Raw genomic sequence first — 26889 nt, 5'->3', positions numbered from 1 at the left:
GTTTCGTCGCATTGTGGATATCTGGATTGGTTTTTTCTAATTGAAGAAAAGGTGATTTGTGCTTGATTATCAAAAAAAAAAAAAAAATTAAAATAGTTGAAAATAAGCAAAATTAAAATTTTAATTAACTCTTAAGCAAACAATTAAAAGAATAAATAAAAATAGAAAAGGGTGGAAAAATAAATAAATTAAAAAGGTTAATCATCTGAATATGTTTTGATTGTTTTTTGGTTTTTTTAAATGTTTAATTCTCAAGTAAATCAAATAAATTATCAGTTCATTGTATTGGATTTATTTATTTTTCATTTGCATAAGCTTTGCAACTCTAACAAAATTTATAATCATTAACATTTCATTTTAAGCAATACTATTAACTTAAACATACTTTAAGGGGAAAAATAAAGTCGGGGACATTAAACAAGATACAGTTTAAAGAATGTATGTAAAATAATAAAAAAATATGGAAGCTAGGCTCAAGCTTACGGACCAAGGAGAAGGCGCACATGCCCACACAATAGTAGTATGATGGTAAATAAAGAATCTTCTTATAAAGATGACACTGATGTAATTAGTTTATGATTTATGTCTCTTATTCAATCTTACTAGGGTGAAAAATATTCTTGTAATATTAATACTTTTTATATCTATAAATACAATTTAATGGAGGTTTAGAAAAGTCAATTACCCTAATCTTCCTCGTCTTTTCTTCAAATTCGCCACTCTTCCTCTTCTCCTCCTAAAACCTTCTCTTGACAACTCTTCTTCTTCTTCTCACTCCTTAATCATCTTCTATTAGATTATACATTATAGAATCCTAAGTTTCAACATGGTATCAGAGCGGGGAAAGATTTGAGATGGATAGAAGAAGAAGAAAAAGAAAAATAACACAAAATAGTTTCTCGTTTTTTCCTTAAAGTCTTATTTCTCAATTTCTATATTTTATTTGATGTTTCACTCTCTTGTCATATTTTTCATATATCAAATTATATATCATTGGAAAGATATTTGAGTCTAGTTTCCAACTCAAAAAGAATCTTTGAGATCAAATTTTTTTGGAAATAGAAATAGACATATAAAGCAGCAAAGGTCAAGGAGCAGAAAAGTTTCGTGCAACAGTTGAAAGCTTCAACGTTTGAGCTGTTTTATATCATCAAGAACGAGACTTTATATGGAGAAATATATATCAAAAGAAATATATGTAAGTCTATTTTTTAACCTATTCAACCAATTCTCAATCGAAGTTTTATATATGGAGATGTCAATTTTGGAAGAGTCGATGATGATACTATCCAAAGAAGAAAGAGTATTCAATTCGGGCAGATTATAAAGCCCAAATTTATCAGATTATTTATCTCAAAAGAAGTATATTTCATAAATAGAAGTTATACTTGGTTGAAATTTTTTTAAGTATAGTTTCAGAAGGAGAAATTTTCTTGTCAATTTGATCTATATTTAATGAGATATTCGCATTAGAAGAATCAAATATCATAGTGGTATATTGTTACATGCGAAGATCTGGATTTAAGCCAAATTTTTGGCTTAACTTTTTGAGTTGTTGTTATTGATCAACAATATCAGAAAAAGTATCAAATGATCTACCCTTGGACAATATCTGTTTGTAAACTAACAATATCTTGAAAGAATCTTTAAAAGATCATCTTATTTTTAGAAAATTTCCTTGATTTATTTGTCAAAACTTGCCTTGCCTAAGGATTTCAAGAAAAAAAAGGCAAAGAAATGTGTCTTCTTTGATTGCTAAGTTGGCACCAATTGAAAGATGAAAGTACCTTAATTAGAAGATTTTTCCAGTCCATAATTTTGTGAGATTTTGAATGATTACAAAGAATTTGATTTGGTATCCTTGCCTAAAAAATTAAGGCAATAAAATATTGAAATATTTGGTTTGACTTGAGTTACTTGGTTTACAATATTTTAGTTAGTGAAGTTGTTGATATTAGCCTTCAAGTGGCCTACTTGAGGGGGAGAATAGAAGGAGAAATACAAAGGATGAACACATAGGATATGGTTTGATTTATTGATTATCAAACAAGACTTGGTTCGACTTATAATTGGTAGTCTATGACTCGGTTTGACTCACTCACTCACTGTCAAAGCTACTATTTGCTATCTACTAGCTGTTATCTACTATCGACTTGACTCCGGCTTGATTATTACCCTGGATTATTATATTGGATTATCCTTAGTTAATTATTTGCTGCATAACTTCCTTATTCAAGGATAGACTTGCTACAAATTATTTTGTGTCTATATTGTTCTGAAAGACTTTTACTACCTACTGGTCATCCGTTGCTATATAACTGCCTATTTGGTATGTGTTATTTGGGTTCAGGCCCATTTCAGCTGCTATTATTGTGTTTCTCTGATTTAAACATTATTATTGAAGAACTTCTCAATTGATAATTGGTGTCAGCATTGATTATTCTGATAAAGAATAAAAAACATGGTGGCCCCAAAATATTATCTTCTGGTGATTACCTTTTACTCCCTTATTTGACATTTTTACTCCTATCATTTGAGAGTCAGTGTGCCCTATGGAGGGACATCGTGATGGAGATTTTTACTACACTTTTCAAAAAATTATATTAGTGAAGAATATATTTTTAACCAACTCATCATGAGATTACTAACCTTGTTACATTCTAAGAATGTTTTCATTAGTTCATTATAAGCATGTAATCAATAAAAAAGAATTACATTTCCACGACTCTAATAAAATGAAAGAATGAGATTGGATGTCAGAATATCATATATACACTAGCAAGTTTATGAACTTACATTGTCGAAAGCTCTACTAAGCCTTCTTAACAAATCAACTAGGCTATGATACAATATTTGCTGCTTCCCTAGATCACACTATCCCTGGAACACAAGCATTCCCTGATGTTTGAGTCCATAAAGCTTGTCAATGTTATAACCCGGTAGGGTATTGAACTGCTAAAATTAAAACATTCTCAACAAAACCCATGGGCTCATCATTTTTGTAACGAATTTTCATATTATTTTCTTAAAATATTTTTTGGTATACATAATGACAATTATCTGTTATGGTCCTGGGTTAAGTACCTATGTCTTCCGCTCCTAACAGGCCAGTCTTTTGGATAGTTGAGTTTGAATCTCGGAAGGGGTGACCTAGAACCCGGGTCCGACCAATCTCACTAGAGTGGGCCGTCGTGGTCGTCGGCTCGTGAAAATGGGGTGTGATGTTATAGTCCTGAGTTAAGTACCTATGTCTTCCACACCTAATAAGCCGGTCTTTTAGGTAATATTGGGTAAGTACTTAACATTGACATAAGTATTTAACTAAGACCATAACATCATCACCATTGGCAATTTCATCCATTCTAGTAAAAATTTTGGTTACCAATAAAGGCATGGAGGACCATGATTTTCACTTCAAAATGAAGCAACCATTGACACTAACATGAAACTAAGAAACAAAAAAAAATCACAGGGGCGGGTAAAACGTCACAGCAGCCACGGCTTGACTGGAAATAGATATCTCTGAGCTTGCCATATTCATTTGGCCTACATGAAAGCAACAATAGCAGGCCTAACCCCCGCGCCTCTGCTGTGGTATCCTCTTCCCATGAGAGGTCGAACGTTTCTTTGGTTGTTTCCTTGCTGCCTCGACAGGGCCTTCATCCTCTCCTCCTTCATGTCAGCAAATAGAGAATCCAGGGTCTGTGGCCTCTGCTCGGGGACAGCATTCTCCTGTACAACACAAGACAAGATTCAGAAATATCCTCACAAATCACCTATCAACAAAACACTCTTTCTGCATACAACCCACCAACAAATCCAGGCATATATCCTCAACTGCCGCCTCTAAATCATCTACACCGGTCTCTGAGGAAAACTAAGCACACTAAGACCAGACTACCGACATAGAGAGAAGGCAGTATCCTCTGTCATATTCCCCCATACACTCTCAAATGTTTTTCAACAAATAGTAAAAATACAAAACATACAAAACATGTCAAACAGTAGCATACCCGGATACCCAAGAATGCATCTTCAGCAACAACCTCTCTATTCACTGGTATAGATGTAACCCTGCACAGGAGAAAACCACCATCAGTATTGAACGACAGACAGCTCTCTCATCTTCTACTCCAATCAGGAGTATCAATTGAACCATACAAGCCCCCAAACTGATGAACAACTTTCTTGGTGTCTCCTAAATTTTCTAGCAAACCCCTTCCTCCACTCCCAACGAAGTAAGAGAATACTCGCAAGCTCAACTTGATACCCACATTGGTAGACTCCTGGAATTTCTAAGAAGCCTCTCATCCCATGGGAGAAATAGAGCTTCAAGGCAACAACATAAGGATTCACAGAACCACTAGCCTGCTGGCAGCAACTAGTTTTACCGACAATGAAACCCTGTCATGCCAATTGGATTTATCAACCAACAGGCACTACAAATAGAATGAAGACCCTTCCTCACATCTTTCCACATCTGTAAGGTCAGCTGTCCTCTGCTATAGTTGTTGTAACAGGTGGAAATGTCCCAGTGAACAGAATATCAGCCTCAAAAAAGTCCATTATGTCCTTGGCAGAGCCCAAGGAAACCAGCCTTGCACATACACAACTGGACACACTTGTCAGCCACAGCTTCCATTATATCCTCCATCTTGTCCATGAACAGTCGACAAAAAAGATAATATATTCATCTCCAAGATGGGAACAATATCAGTTCTTCAACATTGTGTGAAAAGCAAAGGGTAATGACAATCCCAGTTTCACAACTTGTGTAAGCGGAAAAATCCCAATATTTAAGACATGACAAAGGCAAGAAAACCAAATAAACTTCACAAACATAGAGAACCTCCACCAAATGAGAGGAGTGGAAGAAGTATGAACTTGAGTCTCCAGATACGATTATAAACAGACTGATTTGGAACTATGCCAAACGAAATTATAGCCAAGATATGATCATAAAAAGATTGATTTGGAACTATTCAGAAGGAAATTATAGCCCCAACCATAAATGGCCTTTTAGGGTTTGATTGCCAACCCATGCCCAAAACGATCATGGCAGGATCTATTAGCTGCTGAAATGACCAAAAAATCAGACAGAAGCTGGAAGATAACAGTGATCATGAGCTGAACAGTGTTAACTATTGTTGGTTGTCTGGCAGCCCAAGCAACCAGAGCAAGGTTACCACAGCCAATGTACAGCGGGTATATAAGAACCAGGTCTGCCCCTTCTCTTTGAAAACACACAAATATTAGCATGGCTGAGAAGAAGATGCCAACACCCTTCACCAAAGTAGTAGTAGCAGATAGAAAGAGAGTGTGGCACGGGAGTCTGCAATCATCAAACATCCTAATCACATTAGAGATCCAATTTCCTCACAAACTTGTGTTGCTAGTATAATATGATTAGCCTCTGTGGGAACCAAACCAAAGCCAAAACCCTGTTCTTCGAAACAAACTCAACATTCAACAAACACAAGCACAGAATGAGCATTCCAAGTTGGTTAACCCTGCTGCTGGCCCAACATTCATGTTGGAGCAATCATGATTATTGAATTGTCTCAAGCTCAAAAGTGTTGCAGATGCACTCTCAACCTAAAAGCAACCTTTGCCACTGTTCAAGCTAAGCCAACATGTGCAGAAAATATATCCTCTAACAGATAAACAAAGGCCAATGCTCAAGCAATATCCCGTCTTGCTAATTCTAAGCCAAGATCAACCATATGTATAACCCAAGATATAGGCCCAGGGCTTCATGAATGGCTCCGAGCATTTTAACTGAAAGTACAGCATATGACATTCCATCTTTTTACCTAGTGCACAAAACAGAATGGAACGCTCAAATATCATGAAGGAAAATACGACCACAGAAACTAGAGCAGTTGTAGATAAGCATACCTTGACTTGTTCCAAGTGCCAACCCTAGGAAGGGTAAACGCTCTGTTGCGGATGGGAGCAACAGCAGCCTTCTTTGCGACTTCTGTTGTTAAAGGGAACTGGTTTCCTTGGAAATTTGACCTTCTTTGGGTGAGAAATCCCTGAAGAGCAAGAGCGACAGAAAAAACTCATTCTTAGTCCAACCATCTAAAATAAAAGGGCTGCATACTACAACTGCATCAAAAGAGAGCAAGATAAAAAACAAAAAAGAAATAGGAAGGGCTCAAGATACCTGTCTTAGAGATGATCGTGAATCCATGAATCGCTGTGCATTCGCAGCATTCCCTTGAAAAGAACCACCATTAAAGAAACCGCGGTTTTTGTTCTGTACAAATTACCACATCTTAGCAACAAAAATATCTAATAGAGTAAACCAAGAATCTTTTCAAATTCCACGTAGGGAGATAACTTACAGGAACCCGCTTATTCTTCGACTTAGAAGAAGGTTTCTTCGACATCTTGATAAGGTCATCTACAACGTTGAAACAAATTAAAGACATCGCACCCAGCTCCACAGCTGTACCCAGCTGTGAACATAAAATCTGAAAATCTTTGACAGGAGGAAACCCTAGAATCATACCTAAAGTCATGTCCAACTTCTTCTCTGTAATAGCAATAGCCTCACTCGTCATTGGTTTCAACTTACTCTCCATCTGTAATAGATAATAAAAACAATTATAGGAGATGAAAATATAAAAAAACAAGATTAAGATCGACGGCGTGGACCATGACGGGGATGATAAGAAAATCTCCAATGACAATGGAATACATCAATTACCAAAAACACGATCTGGGTTTTGTACACCAAATCCAACAAACCACGCAATAGATGCATACAATAACAGAAAAAAAAAAAAAAAAAAAAAAAAAACTCACAAGACGAATCGGAAACTAAAAATAAATTAGTTAAAACTCAATCGCATACTCGCAAGAAAACATCAAACAAGAAGTAGAATAACTCACCAGTTCTTGATAACACGAAAAACCCAACCCAAATCGTGGGCTCAAACCGATATCTGTGCGCGCAAGGCGTGTAGCAAAAGCCGCAACTAAAAAGAGGTATAGAATGTAAAGGCAGAAGAGCAGAACGGAGGCTGGAAATTTAAGAGAGAAACGAAGAAAACAAATATCTGATAAGAAGGGGAGTGGATGAATATCTTAGAAGGACTCCGCCAGATCGCAACGCGAAATTTGCGGAACTACTTGGATTTCGCTCAAACTTTCCTAGTTTACTTCCCGCGGAGTTGAAATCCGCGTGCGAGACGAATTTCTCTCACGCCGGGAGTCGGACACGTAAAAAAAGAAATTTAGCATTTTAATATTTTTTATTAATATTTGGAATTAAATTTCACATCCAAAGTAATTCCAGACTAACCCCATAAACAATTGAAATCAGACAACCACATTAATTCTTGTTATTACTTATAAAAAAAATGCCATGTCTTATTGAGTAAGAAATTTAGAAAAATAATTTGATTAGAGGCTAGACGATTCAGTTTTTTAAATATTATTTTTAATATTTAAAGTATTTAATGTTATATTATATTTTTAGTTTTTTAAGCTCATTGAAAAATATTTTTGGTACAATAATTAATAAATATGTCGATTGCGGAGAAATTGCGGAGAGGAAGATCGAGTGCGAGAGAGATAGACAGAGAGGGAGGCTGAGAGGAGGAGAGCAACTAGAGGGAGAAGAGACTAAGAAGTTGAGAGGGAGAAGAGAGCGTGAGAGAAGAAAAAAAATTGGGAGGAAGAGACGTGTCCCGACCGATGGCTTCAAGTGGATGAATCGCAAATTTGGACACATTCCTGATTCCACGATTTAAGCCTGAGGCGGCTTCATCTTGATAACCTATGTCTTTCAGATGAAGTTGGAGCAGGTGCACCACTAACAGCTTTTTTGAATGACCCAAGTAACCGGGCATGTTTGAAACCCACAAAAAAGAAAAAAAAAGAAAAAAAAAAAGAAAAAGGAAGAGAAAAATATTTTCTATTATTTGACAACAAAAAATCATTGAGAGAAATTAAAACAAGAGAGAAAGTCTTTTAGTTAATAAATTTTCTCTCATAAAATGATAGAACTTTTGAAGAAAATAAAATAAAAAGAAACTTGAGAGTTCTTTTCTTTTTGCATTTTCCATGTATTTCTCAACAACGAAACCATATTTCTCTTCTATTTTCTCTTTCATTTTTCATGGATACCCAAATAAGAAAAAATATTATTTTTTCACTTCCTCTTTCTCTTCTTTTCCTTTTTTTTTCTCCCCATTTTTTGTGTTACAAACATACCCTAAAAAGTTAATATAGTAAATACATTCAACTGTAACTAGGGGTGGTATCGAATCCAATCGAGCATGAAACTGTCTATGCTCGAGCCGAGCTTGATTTAAATATTTCGAACTCGAACTCGAGCCTAAAATTGTAATCGAGCTAGAGGCCAATAATTTTAATCGAGTTCGAGCTCGAACTCAAGCTCCAACTTACATTTAAAATTTTGCATAAAATACATATAAAATAAATTATATATAAAATTATCTATATACTGCATAAAATTATTCATAAAAGCTGCATAATTATGCATAAAATTTATTCAATAATCAAACACAAAAATATCATTGAAATATCAATATCAATTTTAAATCATCCAAATAAAAACTATACATCCAATATAAATTTATAAACTCTAGCTCTTTCTCTTCGTACTAAGGAAACAATATACGAAGTCCCCTTCGCATGAGCAAAATCTCCACCTATGACAAAACAAAAGAATAAAACTTATTAATGTCTAATAAAAAAATAATCTTCTACTACTAATTACTTAATGTAGTGAAAAATATTAAAATTACTAAGATGAGAAAAAGATGAAAAATCAAGTAAGTGGTAGCATTATCTCCACAATCTTCTTCTCAGGCTATAATCATAAAACAAAATTTTAATAAATAAAACTAAAAAGTATACTCAAAAATATCATAATAAATAATTATTCAAAAGTAGTTCACTTTTTTATTTTTCTCGACACAATGAAGAGCCAGAACCCAATCACTATCACAAATTAAAGTTTGAACTGTATTTGGTGCCAAGGAAGAATGATATGGGTTTATTACTTTACTAGCACTAAAGGTAGACTCTGAAAAGCTATTGTGGATGTGGGAATTATAAGGCTGCCATCTTTGATAATACCCGAAATTTCATATGATGCAATTTCCACCATTTTAAAGCATCAAAATCATATTGTGAAGTTTCCTCACAAATATACACACCTTCAATATAATTTTCCAATTTTGACCTTGGTGAATTCACTACTTCCACTTGTTTCACATAAGTCATTAACTTTGACCAACCTGAACTTGATGAAGAATGTCACCTATAACTTGTGGAAACACCATACTTCATTACTAATCTCCACATTATACATGAATACATATTCATCGTAAATCTCATATATGGTCTGTCTTACTAAGTTTATATTCATCGTAGCTTCCTCCTCAGAATATATCTCTGGAAAACACATTTCGATCAACCTTAATTTGACCATTGGATCTAAAATTGAAACAACAACCATCAACAAATTGCATTCATCCCAGTACTTCTCAAATTTCTCTTTCATTCTATGAACCATTCTCCTAATGAAAACATTTTCATTTTTAGAATAAAATTCAAAACTTCTTTTACCCTACGTACTTCACTAAGGTACAAATTCAAAGTAGGGTAGTCATTCCCATAAATTATATTAGTGACTATATTAAAAACTTCTAGAATCCCACAAACCATTTCAACCTTTTCCCATTCATCAAGATTTGGCAAACAATCATAACTTGGTTCTCTATCTTGAAATATAGGGAATACATCTTTGAATTTTAATGTAGAAGATAACATGTCATAAGTGAAGTTCCAACGACTTTGGACAATCAATAACTAATGTCTTTTCACCTAGTTGTAGTTGTTGTACAATTTCAGAAAAAGTGCGAAGTCTAGCCTCATACATATTTATGAATTTGACACTCTCACGTATATTCTTAATGATATCCTTAATCTCAATGATATTCTCAATGAATATGAGCACAATAACGCACATGGAATAACTTCCCACCACAAACCAATTTATTTTTTCTTGAAAAATTTCTTTCAAAACTTTCAGACAAATATCATTATATGCAACATTATCAGTAGTATTATCAATAGAGATGCTAAATACTTTATTTCCGATTTCCCAATCTTTCAAACACTTATAAATGACATTTGTATGTCAACACTACGAAGAGGAGGAGGAACATACACGAAACTCAAACTCATTTTTGTAGCTTCCAATTACTGTCAATAAAATGCCCAATAATAACCCATGTATTCAATCTTTTGATTTTTGGACTTCTAAAGATTTGTGGTAAGACTAATCTTGTTAGTCTCTTTTAATAAAATTTTTAATTTTTTTTCCTCTGCCTTGTACACCTCCATATACTCCGTAATGGTCTTACGAGATATTTTATCATAATTCACATTTGCTATATTCATTACAAAATTAAATCCCCCCTCTTCTACTATCATGAATGGATGCTCACGCATAAGAATCCGATAAGCAATGAGTACTCTCATTTTAGCTTGATCATATTTGCCTCCAAAATCCATCAAAGGAAGTCCAGATGGACTCTGATCATGATCAGACCCCACAAGTTGAAAGTTTATGATTTTTTGTTTTCTCATTGCCACTTTTCTACTAGGCAAACGTTTCAAATGTTGACTCATATGTGTGGTCATTCCACTACTAATAACACTCAAAATGGTTTTACAATGAATACATTGAGCCTTTTTTGTATATCTATAAGGGGGGGTTTGTCTACCTAAACAATTACTTGAAATTCAACTTCAAATTTAGGTCAATGATTTAATTCAACTTCAAGTTCAAGTTGGGTGTTAGTTTACATGAGTTCAAGAGCACTAAAAAATAATTTCCAGTGTTAGTGCCCTGAAATAAAAAATATGATGTAAACAAGAGAATGAGTAACTTGTAATAATATACTTAAATAAAATATATATACCTAAACACCATTTTAACCAAAAAAGCATGATTATTAAACTAATAAGTAATTTAATGTAGATTTAAAATATATTAATATACAAATTAATTAATTAAAATATTATATTAATTAATGATTGCAATTTATTGTACATTAATACAATAATTACGTGTGACAATTAATTGAGGGTGATTAGTTATAAAAATAAATAAATAAAAAGTAAAAAAAATAGAAGCGAACATAATAAATAAATAAATAAATAAATTTATTAATAACATAAGATATATTTTAACATAAAAATGAATAATTAAACAAATATAATTGACCACTCTGAAATCACTAATTTAATACAATAATAAAAATGAATATAATAAATAAATAAATATATTATTTTATCAATATATTAAAAAATATTAATTTATTCAATAAGTAATTTTTATTCAGTTTTCTGCACGCTGGAGGTCGTCTTCAACCTCCAGCCACCCGCAGAGGGGGTTTGATGGTGGCTATTGTCGACCCCCGTCAGACGCTAGATGTCGGTTGCTGTCATCGGTGTCATTGGCTCCCCGCGCTAGCTACCGCTGTCCTTTCACCGTAGAGGCCCGAGAATGCCATCGTCGCTCGTCGCCAACATTCGTCACTCATCGCTTATCGCAGGCCAAGAAGGAGAAGAGAGGAAGAAGAGGGGGAGGCTGAGAGGGAGAAGAGAGGGAGAAGTGAGAGGGAGGCCGTGAGGAAGATCGAGTGCGAGAGAGAGAGAGAGAGAGAGAGAGAGAGAGAGAGAGAGAGAGAGAGAGAGAGAGAGATGGAGGCCGAGAAGAGGAGAGCAGCAAGAGGGAGAAGAGACAAACGAAGAAGTTGAGAGGGAGAAGAGAGCGTGAGAGAAGAAAAAAATTGGGAGGAAGAGATGTGTCCCGACCGATGGCTTCAAGTGGATGAATCGTAAATTTGGGCACATTCTTGATTCCACGGTTTAAGCCTGAGGCGGCTTCATCCTGATAAACCTATGTCTTTCAGATGAAGTTGGAACAACTTCTTTGATGACCTAAGAAATCGGAATGAACTTAATCTCTTGATTCATGTTGACTAAACAACTTCTTTGATGACCTAAGTAATCGGAATGAACTTAATCTCTTGATTCATGTTGACTAACACGCCCCCCCCCCCCCCCCCCCCCCCCCCCCCCCCCCCCCCCCCCCGACTTCTTTGAATTCTAACCACACATGAGACCTTTTTTGTCTTTTTGAACTATGGATAGAGTCACCTTCTTCCTCATTTAGGGTACCTTCATTTAGGCTCACTTCTGTTACATCCCCCACTCCCCCCCCCCCCCCAACAGAGACTTCTTTGAATTCTAACCACACATAATACCTTTTTTGTCTTTTTGAACTATGGATAGAGTTACATTCTTCCTCATTTAGGGTACCTTCATCTAGGCTCACTTCTGTTACATTAGTAGTTCTAGAGGGTTATGACTTTGGTGGAGTTGAATCACTATCTATGGCCACACTAGAACTAGTGTTAACTACTGATGTCAATTGAACAAGAGGTATTGGCATTCTTACTTCTACAAAACAAATAATTACAAATTAAAAATATAAAGAAAAAAATAATCCAAACAACATTAGTAGTTCCATGCAAATAGGGTTTAAGCCCCAATTGTACCAAATAGCTAACAACCAAGAATTAAAATTACTAACAACCATACTCTCAAGTGCAAGTACACCCAAGAATTAAAATTACTAACAACCATACTCTCAAGTGCAAGTACACCCAAGAATTAAAATTACTAACAACCATACTCTCAAGTGCAAGTACACCCAAGAAATGCCCTTTGGGAATAACTACTTGTTTATAGCCTTGTCATCTTCAAGTGAATTTCTTTACCAGTATAAGTAAAACTACCAAAAGCTAAAATAGGAAATTGTTCCCATCTCAGTATTGAATAGCAAAAACAACACCAACCATGAGATTACACTAACAGTAGATTCATGAACGTGTGCATGTGAAGTTGTGATTATACAAGTACAGAAAACCCAACTGAAACGGCAAAAGGGAAGTGTTCGGTGGTCCTGTCGGAAGTACAGTTTGTTCGGAAAGAAGATGATGGGAACCTAACAATGTGGAGCGATGACTTTTGAGTTCATGTAATTGTGTAAGAGCTAGGTTTTGAAATACCTAAAATTGAACAACCAACAAAACAAATTAAATTGGTGGGAATCCTCAGATCCATAGGGAAGGGTCATCTAAACAAATCCACTTTTTTGTAGTTCTTGGTATTCTTCCTTGGTTTCTTCATTCGGGTAGCCATCAGAGACAAAAGGGGAAAAAATCTCTCGTGGCTGAATGGTTATTCTATTTTAATTTCTCCAACATTCCATGTTCCCGAAACGGATCCTATCAAATATTTTAGTCTAACATTCATACCAAACAATTAAAATGCCCAACGAAATAATACAATGGAAAAACAAAAAATCAACAGAATGGTAAGAGCTGAAAAACAAAAAAATTAACAGTAGGGTGACAGTCATTATCTCCGAGAAATGAGTAGGAAGAAACTCCTGAAATAGCATGAGGCATTCATCCATAACAATTTTAATGCGAGATTAAAGATAAATAATGGAATAAAGAAGATAAAAATAAAAAAAAATCATTGTTAAGTTGGCGAGGAAAAAAAAATAAAGAATAAAAGAACTTACCTTTGTTTCATCACTTTCATTGGCGAGGAAGAAGTTCAGAGGAAGAAGATCGGGGAGGAAGAAACCGAAGAGGAAGAGCGAAGAATAAGAAGACGAAATAGAATAAAAAAATAAAACTTACCTAAAGGAGTAGATTGCAGTCAATTTCCTTCCGATCTCCCTCCCAAATCCCCATTTTCGCTCAATTGTCGTCTTCCGAATCCTAATTTCCCCTATTCCCCCCGATTTCAAAGAATGAAGGATGAAGAGTTGAAGGCCCCTCTGCACTCGGGTCTCGTTAAGTTAACGAACCAGCTCACGAGTTTGCGAAACGAACTTTGGTTCGGTCGAGTTTGGTTCGTTAACTTAAAACAACCTGATCTAGATCTTGAACCGAATCAAACTGAACCGGAATCGAGCCTAACTAAGCCACTCACAAATTGGCTCGGTTTGATACGACCCCTACCCGTAACCACGCCTTCTAAGAAACGGAAACTACTTTCCGTAAATCAGCCACCGACACGGAAAGAGACACGTGGAAGAAAGGCGAATCGGTAAACTCCGAACCTGGTAAGCATCAATCCTACCGACCTTCAGTCCTCCCCTATAAATTCTCTGTCTTTGGATGTTCCTGTACTGCTTCCTCTAATATTCTGCTTTTGCGAATCGCTTTCTGTTTCTTTCTTCGTCCAATCAAGGTATGGTTTTTCCGATTATTGTGATCTTTCTTTCTCTGCGTTGTTATTCAACTGATTAGATCTTGGTGGTCCATTGGTTTTCTGATCTAGCAGTCTAATGGCTTGATTTTATGGCTTTCATGTTCTTTTCTTGTCTCCTGTTGTTGATTGTGTTTGATCAATCTCCTGCCATGTTAGTTTCTTGGGGAAATTCTATTTTTTTCTGTTTCGTTTGATTCTATCCTTTTTTTTCTTGTCTCCTTTTGTTGATTGTGTTGGATCAATCTCCTCCCATGTTAGTTTATTGGGGAAATTCTATTTTCTTCGGTTTCGTTTGATTCTACCCTTTTCCTTTCTTTTCTCCTTTTGTTGATTGTGTTTGATCAATGTCCTGCCATGTTAGTTTCTTGGGGAAATTCTATTTTCTTCGGTTTCGTTTGATTCTTCCCTTTCTATGAGAACGGCCTTTTTTTCCATGTTGATCTTTGTTTTCTTGATCTAAGAAAAGATTACTACGCGATGAGACGATGGAATCAGAAGAAGCTTCTGTCTCATCTTTCTGATGTTTCTGATTCTCGTTCAATTACTATTCGAATATGAGCTTCCTCATAAATTGTTTGATTTGATGGTCTGCTAGTCCTTCTCCCTTCTCCAAGGGATCGACTTTTATCGATCTGATCATATTTGGCAATTCAGTTTCTGTACATAAATCTGTGTGTCGAGCACGCACTTATGCTGCTTTTTGATTGTTTTCCAGTTATTCTTGTTGGATTGTCGGTTAATTTTTTAGAAAGTATTTGACATGTTTGATTACTTGATTCCTCTTCTGCAGAAGCTTCTCGTTTTTTGACCTTTTTCTCTCTGTTTTTTTTTTTGCGGCTGTTTTTCTCATCTTGGTACTCTCTATTGTTCTTTCATTGTTTATAAATTTTTTCCTATTAACTGGTCTAATCTGGACTCTATCATTTCATATTACAGATGCAGATATTTGTGAAAACTCTCACTGGGAAAACCATTACTCTCGAAGTTGAGAGTTCTGATACCATCGACAACGTCAAGGCCAAGATCCAAGACAAGGAGGGTATTCCTCCTGACCAGCAAAGGCTCATCTTTGCCGGCAAACAGCTGGAGGATGGTCGCACATTGGCCGACTACAACATTCAGAAGGAATCCACCCTTCACCTTGTTCTTCGCCTGAGGGGAGGAATGCAAATCTTTGTCAAGACTCTCACTGGCAAAACCATAACCCTCGAGGTTGAGAGTTCCGATACTATTGACAATGTCAAAGCCAAAATACAGGACAAGGAGGGAATTCCTCCCGATCAGCAGAGGCTGATATTTGCCGGAAAGCAACTTGAGGATGGAAGGACCTTGGCTGATTACAACATCCAGAAAGAATCCACCTTGCATTTGGTGTTACGTCTGCGTGGTGGTATGCAGATTTTTGTGAAGACTCTGACCGGGAAGACGATTACCCTCGAAGTTGAGAGCTCGGATACAATTGATAATGTCAAGGCAAAGATTCAGGACAAGGAAGGCATCCCTCCGGACCAGCAGAGGCTTATCTTTGCTGGGAAGCAGCTCGAGGATGGCAGGACATTGGCTGACTATAACATTCAGAAGGAATCCACCCTGCATCTGGTTCTACGTCTTCGTGGTGGCATGCAGATATTTGTGAAGACCCTTACTGGAAAGACTATAACTCTTGAGGTGGAGAGCTCTGATACAATTGATAACGTCAAGGCAAAGATTCAGGACAAGGAAGGCATTCCTCCGGATCAGCAGAGGCTTATCTTTGCTGGTAAACAATTGGATGATGGCAGGACTCTGGCAGACTACAACATTCAGAAGGAATCAACTCTCCATCTGGTTCTGAGACTTCGTGGAGGTATGCAGATCTTTGTTAAGACTCTCACCGGGAAGACCATCACGCTTGAGGTGGAGAGCTCAGACACCATTGACAATGTTAAGGCGAAGATTCAAGACAAGGAAGGAATTCCTCCTGACCAACAAAGGTTGATTTTTGCCGGGAAGCAGCTGGAGGATGGGAGAACTCTTGCCGACTACAACATACAGAAGGAGTCAACTCTGCATTTGGTCCTTCGGCTGCGTGGAGGAATGCAAATATTTGTGAAGACCTTGACGGGGAAGACAATAACGCTGGAGGTTGAAAGCTCGGACACGATAGACAACGTGAAGGCGAAGATACAAGATAAAGAGGGTATTCCACCAGACCAGCAGAGGCTTATCTTTGCTGGGAAGCAGCTCGAGGATGGTCGCACCCTAGCAGATTACAATATTCAGAAGGAATCGACCCTTCATCTTGTTCTCCGTCTTCGTGGAGGATACCAGAACTAGAAAAAATGGTTTTCTGTGTTCCTTCTCTCTGGAGTCTCAAATTCTGCTCTACGTGATGTTTAAGGTTTTTAGTTGAATCTGTGTAGTAGTTCTAAATACGTCTGGTTCGATGTTGTTTGATTCTGGGTCATGACTGTTATGCTTTTGTAGAAAATGTTAATGGCGATTGGCAGCTTATAAATATCAATCTCGTGGCTGATTCTTCTCTTAAATTTTAAGTTCTAAGTTTCCATTACCCAGTTCAAAAATATCAGCGATGAAGCTTTAAAAGGAATTCTTCTATGTAAATATAAGAGAGAAGCAAAAAGGGTTTTACCAAGGGTAAGAATCAGTTACTAAGACCTACTTTATTTGAACGGATAAAAGGGAATATCACCACTTCTCTGTTAAACCTCATAAACAAAATTGGGAAATAAAAAAATAATAAAACCATCTTACGGGGAAGTGTCTCCTTCTGTCTCCTTCTTACTTCTTACTGTCTTTCTCCATTTCTACCGTTTCAACATATCCCACCTCGTCACACCTGTGACTTCTCCATTCCTTGGGTACACGTATGAGAGTTTTACTGTCTGACCCATTTGAAGCGTCTCCTGCAAGCCATTCCTCTCTACTCTATTCTACCTCTCGGGTCGTTGCAATCGACTTCTGGCTTCTCAACAGGCCTCAATGGAGTCACTGGGAAGCGAGTCTTCTTCAAAGAGAGCCACAACACTTTCCTCTAAGTCTGACAACGAATTCAGTCAACCAGAAGAGGTATTACATTACTCTCCTTACCGATCTTTTTTCATTCTCTCCACTGGAAATTCCAAGTGTTTAGTGTAATGTTGCTTCTCTTTTGACGGTACCCTTTACGTATCTTAATTCATATGGTTCGATTTTTATTTTTTTTTGAATTTTTTTGATTTTGCTATATTGCTGACCAGGCAGAGTTTTTCTTGGTATCGATTTTCGTTTTTGCGATTTCCTGAAAGGATCATGTAAGAAACTACAAATTTCTTTAATTCACTCGTGCTTGTATGATCACAGAAGTTACATAAACGCTAATGATGCATGAGGGAAAATTTTGACTGGAAGCCGAGGAGATGCGATGAAGTGGTTTTATTTTGAACCTTACCACTAGTATCATTATACCGGATGGCATGTTCTATATTCTGATTCAGCGATGACATTGCAGATGTTTGTTTTTGTTTAGATTGCCAACATTTTCTCCTCCCACAATTTGCACAATGTGTGAGCAACAACATAGACAATTGCCACTTGTTTACTTTGGACATCGAGAGAAGATAGAGGCAGTAAAGCATTGCTCAAATGCTTTCTTCAACACATTTAGCTATTTCGTGTTTTGTGGGTTCCCTGAGTTTCACTGAATGGTTTATGATTCTAGAAAACATTGCCCATAGCTGGATCACATAAGGGGTAACATTTTGGTAATTTCATTGTCATCAAAGAGTAGGTCACTGGTTTACCCTGCTCGATGCCTTATTAAAGTCAATCTGGGTTTTTGTGAATTTGGGTACGGTTCCAATTAAGGTTTTTTAATAGAAATTACCTCTTTTCTCTACCCTTCCAGTCAACTTGAAGTGGTCGAGGTTTATCTATGTGGTCTGGTTCCTACCACTTGGCCAGTATGCTTGAGGTAAATCTTAATTGATGGGATGCCGAGTTCCAAATCCTTTAATCATTGCATCTATTTCTATGTTTTGTAATCTTGACGCTTTATAAAAGGGGTTGGACAATCCCCATATTTGGACCCTTTTAGGATGTTGGTCTCTTTCTTTATCCCTTTGGTCACATGAGATGGAAATGTGTCCAAATGAATCTGCATTTAGTTATGAACGTTTCTTATATGCTTAGTAAGAAAACGATGAAGCTTACAAGTTAGTGACAAACAGAGAGGTCTGTCTTGGATTCATTTGGGAAATTTATAATTCAAATAAATGAGTGTGATGCTTGCTATTGTAAAAGATAAAAAGATCATGTAAGAATGTCAAGATGTTTCTGATTGCCAGTGGAGAAGTTCTAGAAACGGTTTTACTACGAGAATGAGTGTGACTTACGTATTCATTTGTGCCTATTGTTCCTCAGTTATTCAAGTTGTTTTTTTCTTGAAATTTTCTCTTTTTCCTTTTGTGTCATTTCATTCTCAGATGAGGTTACTTATGAAAGTAATCAAAACAGTGTCAATCAAGGTGAAAAGCTCTGATAGAGTGAACTCTGTGAAAGAAAAACTTTATGAGAAAGATGGTATTCCAGTTAGTCTGCAGGAACTGTTTTTTGAAGGAAAGCAGCTGAAGGATGAAAAAAATTTGGCTGACTATGGAATACGAAGGGACTCCACAGTGTCAGTGCATGTTGTAGGTTTACATATTTTTGTCAAGATATCTTCTGGAAAAAAAATTTCACTAGAAGTGAGGCCCTCGGATACCATCCTAAAAATCAAGACCAAGATTCGGGACAAAGAAGGAGTTCCAGTGGATTCACAAACACTCTTCTATTATGGTAAAGTGTTGGAGGATAGCCAAATGCTGAGATCCTACAATGTCCTCATGGATTCTACTCTTCTCTTGATCATTCCCAAAAAGGCAGAGTTGCAGCTACAGGTGAACATGCCCTGGAAGAAGGTCGCTACACTAAAAGTTAAAGCATGGTATAGCCTTCGAGATGTGAAACTTATTATTGAGAGCATAGAGGGAATACCACCAAGCCGGCAAAGGCTTGTTTTTCCAGGAAAGGAGGTAGAAGAATGTCTTGAAGACGATAGTGCACTAGCTGAATATAACCTGGAAGAAGGATTAGATCTTCATATAGTGGCCTCTGTTATGAAGATATTTATCCGTTCCATAAGAAAAGAGCTGGTGGAGCTTGAGGTGGAGAGCTCTACTCCCATCAGCCATCTCAAAGCCATGATCCAACAGAAAATGAAGTTAAAGTGCCTTCAGCTTCTCCTATATGCTGAAAGAGTTCTTGAAGATGGTCACACAATAGGAGATTATAATGTACCAGAGAATTCAACAATTGATCTGGTGATGCATTATCAGACAGATGAAGGTACCAGCAGTACAAGTAAGAGAAAACGAAGGCATAGCAGAAGACTGGTCGATGAAGGTGCTGGCAGCACAAGTAAGGTGACAAGAAGGTCTAGCAGGAGAAGAACTATAGTGAGCAACTACAGGGACTGATGCAACTTCTTGTCAGTCCTAGTTTTTAAGTTTCTACTAGCTAAGCGCCTGCCTAAATGTTATGGCTGTTTGGACTCTTTAGCTTTGTAATCCAACTATTTTTTTATGGGTGAAAGTTGTCTGCCTATGAAGAGTGTTTGCATTGGTTTTAGGGCGTGAAAAAATTTTCTTGCCAGTTTATCTTGCCCCACAAAAAGTAAAATTGGATAGAACAAGAATTTCCAATTATTCTAGATAGAAATGATGGAAGAAATAAACTAAGAAACATTAAGAAAAGCTTCATGTCTCGTTTCTGCATGTTCGGTGATGATCCATGAATAAACTTGTGTGTTGTTTGAAAGTAGCTCGGTGACAGGAAGTGATCAAATGACAATCTTCAGAAGAAGTACATGGTAAGAGCAATCATCAATTGTGCTCAAATTGGTCCTGAAAGTTTCAACCTTTTCTAACTGTGATACCTTATTTTTTAACCTTTTTCAAGGGTTCACAGCAGTCTAACATAGGCTCATCAAACCATCTCCAAGCTCCTCAAAGTGAAGTAACAGTGAAGACACTAAATAACTTCAAGGGCTGCTCCTAACCAAGATCAACTTTTAGATTAGTATCTCCAATTTCACTCAATATAACAAGGAATTTTTTCCTTCCAGGATCAATGGCAAGAACTTACAAGATCATAAGTAAGATATTAACTTGAAGAAGCCTTCCATGGTTCCACTTCGAAGAGCTTCAGAGAAGAGTTGCCGAAATGTGCAAAGAAAATTGGAAAACTATAAGATAGAAAGTGTATGCAGTTCTTATACCACATGGTCCGAGATTTGCTTTTTTTTTTTTTTTTTTTCCAAACGGGAAACTCCACCCTGCCATTAAATAGTAATTTTTTCTTCGAAATCACTCCAGACAGGTTGTTCAAGTTATTAGATTCCAATGACTTCACTGAATTATAAAACGATTACTATGTTTTGCATTGGTTTATCTTTTCAAATCATAACTTATCTAAACACTGGTCACTTTTACAAGTGAGATTTAGCCTCTATGGCTTCAACAAATTATACCCAAATGGCGAAGGAAAAGAAGATGGAGAAGAAGGGAATGAAGAAGAAGAAGAAGAAGAAGTCAAAGAAGAAGAAGAAAAATAAGAAGAAGAAAAATAAGAAGAAGAGGAAAACATATCTTCTGGAGGCGATTAACTCGGATATAAACTGGCGATACCTCTATCCTCACGACCTCTGCATCTCTGGCCCTCATGGCATTGTTGGTGATTACTTCCAAGGGGAGGCTTCACGTCACCGAGCTGAACTTGGGTTATGTTCCTGATTATTTATCTAATCCACCTTGCTCGCCCAACTCCATTTCCACTCCTCGTATTGCATCCTTTCCGTTTTTTCGGAAGCTGCTCTTCTATAGATGTTTCGCTTCGGAAACAATGGTCCTCCCTGGCTATCTTTGGATTTTGAATTCTTCGTCCTTGGAAGAACTCTTACCTCCTCTGTAACCCCACACTGGCAGGGGTCGTCAGTGGTAGGATCGGTAGTTTCACTCGTTTACGAATGATTGTTTTCTCCGGAAGCAGGATTGCCGGGCTTATACCGGAATCTGTCGGGAATCTCTCGCAGCTGGAGCAGCTTGATGACGAAAAGCCGGTTATCCGGTGAAGTAACCAGAAATTTTGCCATGTTAAAGGAAACTGAAGATTGTCGATCTCAGTTACAACTGGTTGACGGGATTTGTCCCAGAGAGCGTTGTGCTGCTTTCCAATATCCTGAAACTGGACTTGAGCTTAAATCTTTTCGAAGGGAAAATATCAAATAGACTAGGGGATTTACAGAAACTGGAGTTTGTCGACCTTAGCTACAACAGTTTCCCGAGTTCCAGCATGTCTCTCGTCTTAGCTGATATGCCGAAGTTGAGGAAGGTTTATTTGAGCTGGAACCCGTCTGGAGGCCACATCCCAGAAATCTGGGAGAAGCTCGGCGGTGAAAGAGCTGAATTTGGAGAACAATGGTCTGCGTGGGAAGAACTCCTCCCTGTTAAGTTTGACGTTACGGTGAAATTGGGAGGCAGTCGTGATTTGTGCTTGAATTCATCTAAAAGTGGCGCCGCTCTGGGGGCGGTGACGGTTTGCAGAAAATCGGTGACTCCTGATGCTTTATTGTTCTCTCTTATCGCTTGTCCTCATCTGAAGCTTTTTCCCTGGCTCTCTTCTCCTTCGTGTGCCTTTTTCTCTTTATTGGCGTCCCAGATGGGAGGAATTACAGTTCTACGGGAAACGAGAAACAGAATTGCCTTGAACGGGATTTTGTTGTTTGAATGAAATAGTGCAGACAGAAGGGTGCATTAAACGGGGTTAGTAATTCATGTTGCTTCCTCTCTAGCGATAGTTAAATACTGAAGAATTTTGTTTCTTGACAGGTCATCAATCATTTTCTTTCTTCGAACTGTATGGTGATCTTGAAGAGGAAGGAGATGTGACCCATAGAACCTTTTCTGCAATTTATTTTCCTTTCTCTCTAAATTGAAGCAACAAATAACTCGCCAAAAGATGGAATGAAGATGCTCTGGTACAGGATTTTGGAAACGGAAAAATTCCATCTACTTGCATTATGTAAAAAAGTATGAAAAAGCCATGGCCTATTCCCGTAGTTCTTAATGGAAAAAGGAGGAGCAAACAATTCCACCAAATGGGAATTACACTGTTCTCGGTAGTTTTTTACAGACAAAAGCATACAATTGATTTTTTTTCAGAAGTAACTACACCAACTCTCTCTCTCAAATTCAGTTCCCTTCGCCCTCAGCTATAGCTGTCAGAGACGGCAAAGGCTCACCCTTCTTCACGTCCGGATCGGTTAACGTGGACCCGGGCGCCTTGGTCCTGCCCGATTTCGTAGACCCCCCGCTGGAACCTTTGGACTTTCTCCGGCGAGAATGCTGACTGCCGGCGGCAGCATCCTTGGTTGGAGAATCGCCGGCCCCTCCGCCGCTTGCTCCCGAACCCTGGCGGCGGCGCGGATGCCTGGGCACGTCGGAGTGCTCCCCATTGGCTTGACGCCGCGATGGCCTTGGCCCCTCTAATCCGTCGCGGGAAGGGGAGTCAGACGACAAATACTGGCGCCGCGACGGCTTCGACAACTCCGGCAAGTCTTTTGCTGTCGATTCTTGGTTCCCACCTGCGGCCAGTTGATAGCCGCTCTGAGCTCATAAGCTTCTCTAAGAAAGGGCCATTCTCACATGAAAAGAAAATTTCGAATTACTGACCTGAAGAACCACACCATTGCATATCTTTTCCTTCTCCAACATTACTAAGAGGCGCCGAGGAAAAATCCGTCGTCGTCCTAAACTCGTTCATCTGCCCAAGGAAAAGACTTATGTTTAACGGAATCTCAGTCTCACTTCTATAATTATTCTGAAGAACAATGCAGTGGAGAAAACCTCCGATATAGTTTCGAAATATCCAAAGTGATCTCAATTAAGTCAATAAAGATCGAAATGGAGACCAAATTAGCTTACCCAACTCGGAGCATTTACAGAGGGGCCGTCCCAGCCTATATGGGCGACGTGCTTCACATCGGTCGGAAAACCAATTTCCATCTCTTGCTCTTTGTTATCTATCAACTCAAAACTCAAAGAGTTAGAGACTCAGCGGAGAGATCGGATGGAAAAAAGAAGCCAGACGATCGACCGGGAGGAACGAAATTATATATATGTGCGTGTTCTACTGTTTGACGTACCAAAGATCTGAGAAATGTATCTGAGCCCCTTTAAGAGGCCCTTCATCTTTGTTGTCATCTGAGGTGGAAGAATCTGTTGCTTGTTCCACAAACCATCCACCACGGAAGGGGACCTTGTTCGTCGATGCGTCGACCCTGGAAGATTTCCCAAATGCATTAACAGCTTAAAAGTATCGATAAGAAACAGAAGAAATTGGAACTTACGCAGTTGAGGCCAAAGAGAGGACGGGATTACCGGCCGGCAGAATGAATAAAAAGAACAGAAAGAAGAAATTAAGAAATTTTACTAGGAAAAGATCGAAATCAAGAATGATGAATTAATTGTGATGAATATGTGATCAGATGGAAAAGCATGCATGCAAGGCACCTTCAGGAATGGAATCTCCGCGTTGCTCCAAATCTCCGAGGTCTATACCATCCGATTCTAAATGACTTTTCAAATCATTGATTACATTATCTGACTTGACAGACATGGTGACATCTCTAAAGTTGCTCGTTGGGCAGGAGGAGGAACGAGTAGAGGAAGAGGTGGAGAGGTGAAGGAAAGCCGATGTTCATGAGAGACGAGGGCGTCGGAGAGAGAATGAGGAAGAGGAGGAGGAAGAAACAGGATCGAAAATGGGGTTTAAAGCCAAGAATCAGACTGGCACCCGAAGGCAGCGGGAGGGTTGTTCAATCGATATTTGCAACATCCAATGCTGAAGACCTTCGCGGCTCAGATTAAAAGAGAGGGGGGGACTGGTATCGAAGCTCCCCAACTGCCTACCCTCCTGCTTCCCCAGTTTCCACCATGCATTATTTCTGGGCAGCTTCCGAAGCTTAACGAAGCAAATTTGCTGTAAAAGCGCGGCGAACAGACGGTCCCTCGTACAACCAGTCGGAGGCCAGAGGAACAGGGACAGAAACTGGTCAACGTGAAACCGTCTGATGACACTTCCCCGCCTTATTTAGAATTCTCTCACTCTCCATGTTTTCTCACCTATGTGAATTCTAAGGTCCCATTCAATGGACGGTCAGGATCATGCATCTGTGATTATGATTAACAACTTTTGCTTTCATACCCTAATTATGTTTTAGTATTTAAATCTGTTCGGATTTTGGGCCCCCCAAAGAGTAGATTTACCAATTTATCCAATTATTTTTTTAATATTTACAACATAAATAATATTTAGATTTTATAACAATGTCGAGCTCCTTCCCTTCGACGAGCGAGAGAAAGCTCCCTTCTGACGAGCGGAAGAAACCTCAGACGAGCGAGAGAGCGCTATTTCCTTCCCTTCCATGTGTCAATGCACTGGGCGATTTGCAGGTAACTACTTCTCATTCTCTCCATTTTTCTAGCCTCTCTCCTCTCATCTTTCAGAGCTGATTTCACCGATCTGTCGTTGTAATACCGCGCCTTATTTCAAATCTCCCTCCCGAATCGAACCAAACCGACCAGATTTACTCCCTAGATCGTCGTAACTATTTCTTCCGGTGAATCTCCTCTCCCTTTCGACGGCATCCGCAGTTTAGTATGGAGACATCGAATTGGAACCACATGACAACGACGATGAAAGCCGGGAAGGCGGCAATAAGTCCACTGTCGCCACTACTTTCTCGGAAAATTTTGTCAATCCCTTCCATATATCAATCAAGATACAAGCAACAGACAAAGAAAAAAATATCTTCTTCTACCTCGCAACTTCGAATCATGCAGATTAAGATTACCTCTTCTCTTTTATAAAACGTTGTTATGCAAATCCATGTTTCCATTCTCATCGATCATGGCGGCAGCAGCGGAGAGAGTAATCAAATAATTTCTCAGGTAAGATTTTTTGTGAATCTCGAAAACACATTTCTACATAGACATGGCACTAATAGGGCCTGTAGTGTTCCTGGTTACTTACCTCTCACATCAACCTTATTTAAAATTTAGTGAAAGAAAAAAATATTTTCACATCATTTCGAAGGTTAAAGTAATCTCTAGCTAATCCTCACATCATTGAATTGGATTGTCATAATTTGGAATTGGACTCGTAAATCATATGGATTAATGTGTGTTAAGAACTAATATGTGTTAATCTACATTGTCAAATAAGATAACAAATTAACATATTAGGTGCCCTTGAGACATCAATAAAGTGTATCGGTTTTTCAATAAATATTGAACACCCTAAAATTCAAGATATATTTGTCGTCCGACAAAATTTTCGACAAAACTCTCTTTATACGAATGATTGAACAAACTTTTAGGGTGTATTTGTGCCAATAAGAATTTATTTAAAGATATAGCCTAAACAGAAAATTTTCCATTTGGCCAAAATTTTATGGAGTTTGTACCATTTTTAGATGATTTATTTTGATTTATTTCTTTTAAAGAATGTTATAAATAAAATAAATAAATTACTTATTGCTCCAATTTGAATCTTTAGAAAAAAAAATAGTTGTTAGTCACTCATCTCTTATTTTGTTTCCAATCTATTCATAAAATCCTACATAATTGATATTCCTATTACTTGTATGATGACACAAATGCAAGAAAACTAATCTAAAAGAGGTTTGTTTCAATTGAAGAATTAGCCAGAGATTCCAGTCATGATCACACCAAAACTACCAAGGAGTGCAAGATAAGTAGGACTCTTGAGGCAAATTGAGCCTTACAACCTTGCTTCTAGATCACTCATACAGCCTAATGTGTTATTTTTATTAATAAAGGCCAGTTTACTATTGAAGGCATTTTAGAAATACCCCTTCAAATCTCACCTCTTATATACATTATAACTCAAACACAATAATTGACTCTTACACTTCCCTTCCAAGGCTCTGGAGGCAACTCTTTTTCTTTCTCCTTTTAATAGGAAAGAAGAAAAAGTATGAGCAACAAAAAGAAGTAAATCAAATAATACAAATTATGTAACAGAGCACAAGCTTACAAGGCTTCTTCCACCAACTGCTATAAAGTTGTAAACAGTCACTGACAGGGCTTCTTCTCAAACTCAAGATAATAAGAGAAATAAACAACACACTTAAGTAAAAAGAAGTAGATGTTGCAGAACGCCTCGTTTAAGTGCCCATTGCAGTTAGCTCTAAGAGTTGAATTTGAAGAGAAATGCCACGTCTATCCTTTCTTGGTCTGATGAGGAACAGAGAAAATACAACAAGTTGAAATATTGAGAGAAAAGTGAAAACCTGAGCATATCTATAACCAAATACTTGCCTGTTTCAAGTATCTCTTATGAAGCTTTAATGCCTCATTGCACGCTTTCTTGGCATCAATTGTCCCGGTTATATCGTTCAAAATCTGGTAGTGTTGATATGTGTATGTTAATGCCATGTGTTCT

General features: G+C 37.7%; 3 protein-coding genes and 1 pseudogene across 6 annotated transcripts in view; 1 reads left to right on the top strand and 3 right to left on the bottom strand.

Annotated features, from left to right (window-relative positions):
* Positions 1-3340: 3340 nt before the first annotated feature.
* Positions 3341-7207, bottom strand: LOC137962863 (uncharacterized). Its single transcript, XM_068809973.1, has 7 exons — positions 6901-7207; positions 6518-6590; positions 6351-6409; positions 6170-6262; positions 5899-6038; positions 4014-4074; positions 3341-3732 (listed from the first exon to the last, which is right to left on the bottom strand). The coding sequence occupies exons 2-7, from the start codon at positions 6588-6590 to the stop codon at positions 3547-3549; spliced, it is 612 nt and encodes a 203-aa protein (XP_068666074.1). The 5' UTR covers positions 6901-7207; the 3' UTR covers positions 3341-3546.
* Positions 7208-14247: 7040 nt separating this feature from the next.
* LOC137961975 (polyubiquitin-like) lies at positions 14248-19976 on the top strand (annotated as a pseudogene).
* Positions 19977-22613: 2637 nt separating this feature from the next.
* Positions 22614-23626, bottom strand: LOC137963321 (CRIB domain-containing protein RIC9-like). Its single transcript, XM_068810459.1, has 4 exons — positions 23567-23626; positions 23346-23443; positions 23094-23184; positions 22614-23005 (listed from the first exon to the last, which is right to left on the bottom strand). Exons 1-4 carry the CDS (start codon positions 23622-23624, stop codon positions 22614-22616), a joined length of 639 nt encoding a protein of 212 aa, XP_068666560.1. The 5' UTR covers positions 23625-23626.
* A 2668-nt stretch (positions 23627-26294) lies between these two features.
* The window catches only part of LOC137962540 (rab GTPase-activating protein 22-like), a 32159-nt gene continuing 31564 nt past the window's right edge, over positions 26295-26889 (bottom strand). For 3 of the 4 annotated variants that reach the window (XM_068809458.1, XM_068809457.1, XM_068809456.1), the window contains one exon: positions 26748-26849. In XM_068809458.1, the coding sequence (XP_068665559.1) occupies positions 26748-26849 (102 nt within the window). Of the gene's footprint in view, positions 26682-26747; positions 26850-26889 lie in introns of those variants that run through there. The other variant, XM_068809459.1, reaches the window with a different exon arrangement.

The sequence above is a fragment of the Aristolochia californica genome, unplaced genomic scaffold (genome assembly GCF_029961685.1).
Source record: "Aristolochia californica isolate CCGP_79_NKW_82.1479 unplaced genomic scaffold, dmAriCali1.0.hap1 SCAF_4, whole genome shotgun sequence".
NCBI lineage: Eukaryota > Viridiplantae > Streptophyta > Magnoliopsida > Piperales > Aristolochiaceae > Aristolochia > Aristolochia californica.
Note: the sequence above shows the minus strand (reverse complement) of the source record. Positions and strands in the feature narration are given on the sequence as shown.